This window comes from Cupressus sempervirens, chromosome 2 (assembly GCF_028749045.1).
Source record: "Cupressus sempervirens isolate cs-2001-9-10 chromosome 2, ASM2874904v1, whole genome shotgun sequence".
NCBI lineage: Eukaryota > Viridiplantae > Streptophyta > Pinopsida > Cupressales > Cupressaceae > Cupressus > Cupressus sempervirens.
Window position 1 is genome coordinate 17,051,403 of NC_143119.1, and position 4,215 is coordinate 17,055,617.

Consider the following 4,215-nt stretch of genomic DNA (forward strand, 5'->3'; position numbering starts at 1 on the left):
TTACATTCATTTGGCCAATTCATACCTTCTAGCTTACCAAAATGATGGCCCAATTACATGCTCCTATTTTTTCGGGATTTTCTAACACACTGATAGTGGAACTGTGAGAGTTGGAACCTTTATTTGACCCAAATGGGTATCCAAAAATGAAAACACATGAAACAGAAACTAAGTCTAAGTACATTTTTTTGGGTGACACAGGATTGCCCTTATACCTCTGGATGCTCCTGCATCAAGATTTCTCAAATCTCATAGGGTAACTTTTGGAGCCCTTTCCACCATCTTGGAAGCTATAAAGACCTTATTAAAATATTTCATTCCTTTAAGTGATATTTTGTCTCTTCTCTTGGGTTAAGTCAACTAGGGGATAGGGACCAATACGCATTAGGGGTACCACTACATGTTTTATTAGGTGGACAAAAGATATTCCATAGTGATGGACTAAAAATGTCATGTCAATGCTAAAAATGTCATGTCAATGCTCATCTATCCAAAGATTCATCTACATTTCAAAATACCACCAATCATGTGATGCCATATCAACACACCATTAAACATGACGCAGTGCATACCTATTGGTCATATCACTTTTGGAACCATTTTGGACACTTCCACAAAAGAGCATGTTAATGTGGCATCATATATGAGCATATGGACTTGAATTTTGTGTTTAAGTAAAGGACTTGACAAACATGTTAATATGACATCATATTTGAACATATGGACTTGAAATTTTATTTTCCAAAAAAAAAATTGACAAGCATGTTAATGTGACATCAAATTTGAATAAATGGACTTGAAATTTTGTTTTCAAACAAACTATTTGATAAATAAAAAGTTGTATAAAATTGAGAGAATTTTAAAATATCTGTATAGAATTTTGAAAAGCTAAAATCAGGGTACACATGTTTTTCCTTATTTTAACAATGTTTTATATCAAACATGTCCAAAATAAATATCAAATAAAATTCCTAACCAGGATACACAATAAAACATCCAAAAAGAAATCTGTAGATCCCATAGACGGTTTGTCCTAATTAGCATCGTTAAAAACTTTCCTTCATATCCATTCACACTTGACAGAAACATACTGCAGAGCGCGTCGTATAATTTATTTCCCTATGTTTCCTTGACGTATGACGACTATATATCGTTGACATTGGACGCATCGATTTCTCTATTTTAATAGAAACTCCTGACTGAAAAGTAGATCTCTGTATCCCAAAACACTTGCAGAACAAATGGCAGATGCTGTGGCTCTTCTCAAGCTCCGTATTATGAAAGGAACCAATTTGGCTGTTCGTGATTTGCGGGGCACCAGTGATCCTTACGTTGTCGTTAGACTTGGCCATCAGGTTTATGTCCCCTCATTTCTCATTACTTTTTTCTCAATTTTTTGTATATCTAACTCATCATAATCATTGCCCATGTTTAGTTTAGTTTCAATGTTTCTTTACCCATATTGAATGCCGGATTGATTTGGGTTTCTGTAATTAAGCAGATTTTACAACTGAAATTCATCCAGATGGGTATATGTGAATACACATTTCACATTGTGTTAATTAATGGAATCTGACCCGTTTCCAGGTCATTGCTATGTTTTTTTCACCCTGGAGTTTTAGGGCAACCATTTTGGTTAGGCGATGCAGAATTTGGGATTGAGTTTGGTTTGTAAATCAACTGATCTGTCAACTGAATTTGATCCAGATGCGTTTGTGAATAAATTACTCGCAGTCCGTATTCAATGAGCCCTGTTCTGTTTCAAGGCCATTGCCCTGTTCCATTACCCATAAGCTTATGGGCCGCCAATTTTGTTAGGTGCCATTGAATTTGGGATTGATTTGTGTTTGTAAAGTAGCTTATTCTCCAACTGAAATACAACCGGATGGGTTTTTTAATGGAATCTATTTTGTTTTCAGGCCATTACTCTGTTTCATTACCCGTAAGCTTTAGGGCCACCAATTATTAAATCCCATTAAGCTTCCGCAATATGCTGAGTATACATTGGCAGTGTTTCTGGATTTGATTGTGTATCAAGTTTTTATATCAACGTTTTGGATCACACTCCTGATCTATCCTCAGGATGATAGAGAGTACACAAGAAGAGATAGATCAGATAGATCACCAAGTGTGATCTAAAATATTGAAGTAAAAACTTGATACACAATCGAAACTAGAAACACTGTCAATGCCACCAATTATTCATTTGGGTATGTAAATTAGCTGATTCTCCAGCAGAACTATAATCAGACTGGTTTATGAATTCATATTCACAATGGGTTTTCTTATGGAATCTGTTCTGTGCTACAGAAAGTGAAGACGAGGGTTATAAGAAAGAACCTCAATCCTGTTTGGGATGAGGAATTATCACTGTTTGTACCACAATCTCAATCCCCTGTTCTCAAACTGGCAAGTATTTGCCATTTAAGCCTTTTGGTTTTGTTTCAAGTAATTAAATCAGCCCATTAGTGCTTATGGTATTGTGTTGTGATACAGGAAGTGTTTGACAAGGACATGTTGAGCAGAGATGACAAGATGGGTGATGGTGAAGTGGATCTGAGTGATCTTGGAAAGGCTGCAAGTGTGCTGAAGACAAACCCATCATCAGCTTTGGCAATGAAGAAGAGTAAGGATGGTTCTTCATGTATAAAGTGTGTGGATGGGCAAATGGTGGAGGAAGTGTGTTTGAAGCTTCAGAATGTGGAGTCTGGTCAACTGGAGCTGCACATCGAATGGGTTGATCTGACCCATTAACCCCTATGTTTGTCTTCCTAGGAAGCTATACATCTTTATTAGACTATAAATGTGTCATGAAGAGAGAGACGTCTTTATTAGATGATAAATGTGTCATGAAGAGAGAGAGATCTAGGGTTTATAGCATAATGAATGCACCTTCTGTGTTTTTTGAGTACACAAAATTGGGAAAATATGTCCAAATCTCTACAGTTTTAGATGAATGATCTGATAGGCATATGTAAAGGAATTTTTTTATAGTAGACATCTGACCTCGTGTCCTAAGGAAATGCCTTGAATCGCTGATACAGGGAAATTTATTTTTGAAGATTAGACTATCATTGTGGCAGTTGAGGTTCCACATTTTACTGTAACTGCTACACGTAGACAAGTATCTACCTACAGCGGAGTGGGGTCATCAACGAGGAAAGCGCATCCAGCCACATGAAAGAAAAGAAACAAAACAATCCCATGTGGGTGGGTACAAAAGAAGAAAAACTTCGAGAAAGCTCCCTTTTTGTCCAAACAATGTACACATTAAGTCCGCGTGAACTCAGGACTTAGTCATGTCTCCTGCAAAAAGTTCTATGTAAGCCTGGAATTAGTGTTTTTTGACTTAATATTTTGAAGTTTTATATTAGAAAAAGTTGAAATTTGTAAGATGGGCAGTCTCATTAGATTTTTAATTCAATTTGAGTTAGTGGGATAATATTGTAATTGGGATGTTTATATGTATAATATGAATAATAAAAGTAAAGAACTGGGGGATATTTTTAATGAGTTTAATTTGATATTGTTATTATGATTCAATTGAATGGTTTTGATCTATGTTTCAAGAGTATGAATGTTTAAACTTAAAAAATATGAAAAAATTATAGTAGGAGATTTATCACAAGAAGTTAAATTGTTGATATTACTATTATAATTCAATTGTATAATTTTTGAGTCAAATTAATTTTTCCATGTTTTATGAGTAGGGATTCACAAGAATGAATGAAAAGCTTAACACCCATTGCCTCTTGGTGATGCTCATGAGGGTGAAGCATCGAGCCTTCCTAGAAAGTGAGGATGGACAAACTTATAGGAAGGCTCGATGCTTCATCCTTGCAAGTGTCTCTATGCTTCACCCTTGTGAACATCACCTTAATGCAATGTGTGCTAAGTGTACTATTCATTCTTATGAGAGATTTATCTCTCATGAGAATGAATGAAATACATAGAAGCTTCTTGGTGATGCTCACATGGGTGAAGCATCGAGCCTTCCTAAGAGGTGAGGATGGTTGACCTTTTTGGAAAAGCTAGATGCTTCACCTTGTGAGCATCACCTAAATGCAATGAGTAGTAAGTGCTCCATTCATTCTTGTTAACCACTACTTGATGGAAAATTGGTCAACAAGTTTGACTAAAAAACTAGATAGTTGAATTCTAGTAGTAAAATCAAAATAAAAAGTGAGTGAGACAATACCATATACTTTGATTATG

The 4,215-nt window shown here is 35.6% G+C and overlaps 1 protein-coding gene across 2 annotated transcripts; it reads left to right on the forward strand.

The window, feature by feature from the left end:
• The first annotated feature begins 1,054 nt into the window (after window positions 1-1,054).
• Window positions 1,055-3,395, forward strand: LOC149570866 (protein C2-DOMAIN ABA-RELATED 4-like). Of its 2 annotated transcripts, XM_089812425.1 has the most exons (3): window positions 1,070-1,355; window positions 2,311-2,413; window positions 2,501-3,395. In XM_089812425.1, the coding sequence occupies exons 1-3, from the start codon at window positions 1,242-1,244 to the stop codon at window positions 2,752-2,754; spliced, it is 471 nt and encodes a 156-aa protein (XP_089668551.1). In that variant the 5' UTR covers window positions 1,070-1,241; the 3' UTR covers window positions 2,755-3,395. The 2 variants fall into 2 exon arrangements, with proteins under 2 accessions (XP_089668553.1, XP_089668551.1); XM_089812427.1 differs by lacking the exon at window positions 2,311-2,413 and having other exon boundaries at window positions 1,055-1,355; window positions 2,497-3,395.
• The last annotated feature ends 820 nt before the right edge of the window (window positions 3,396-4,215 follow it).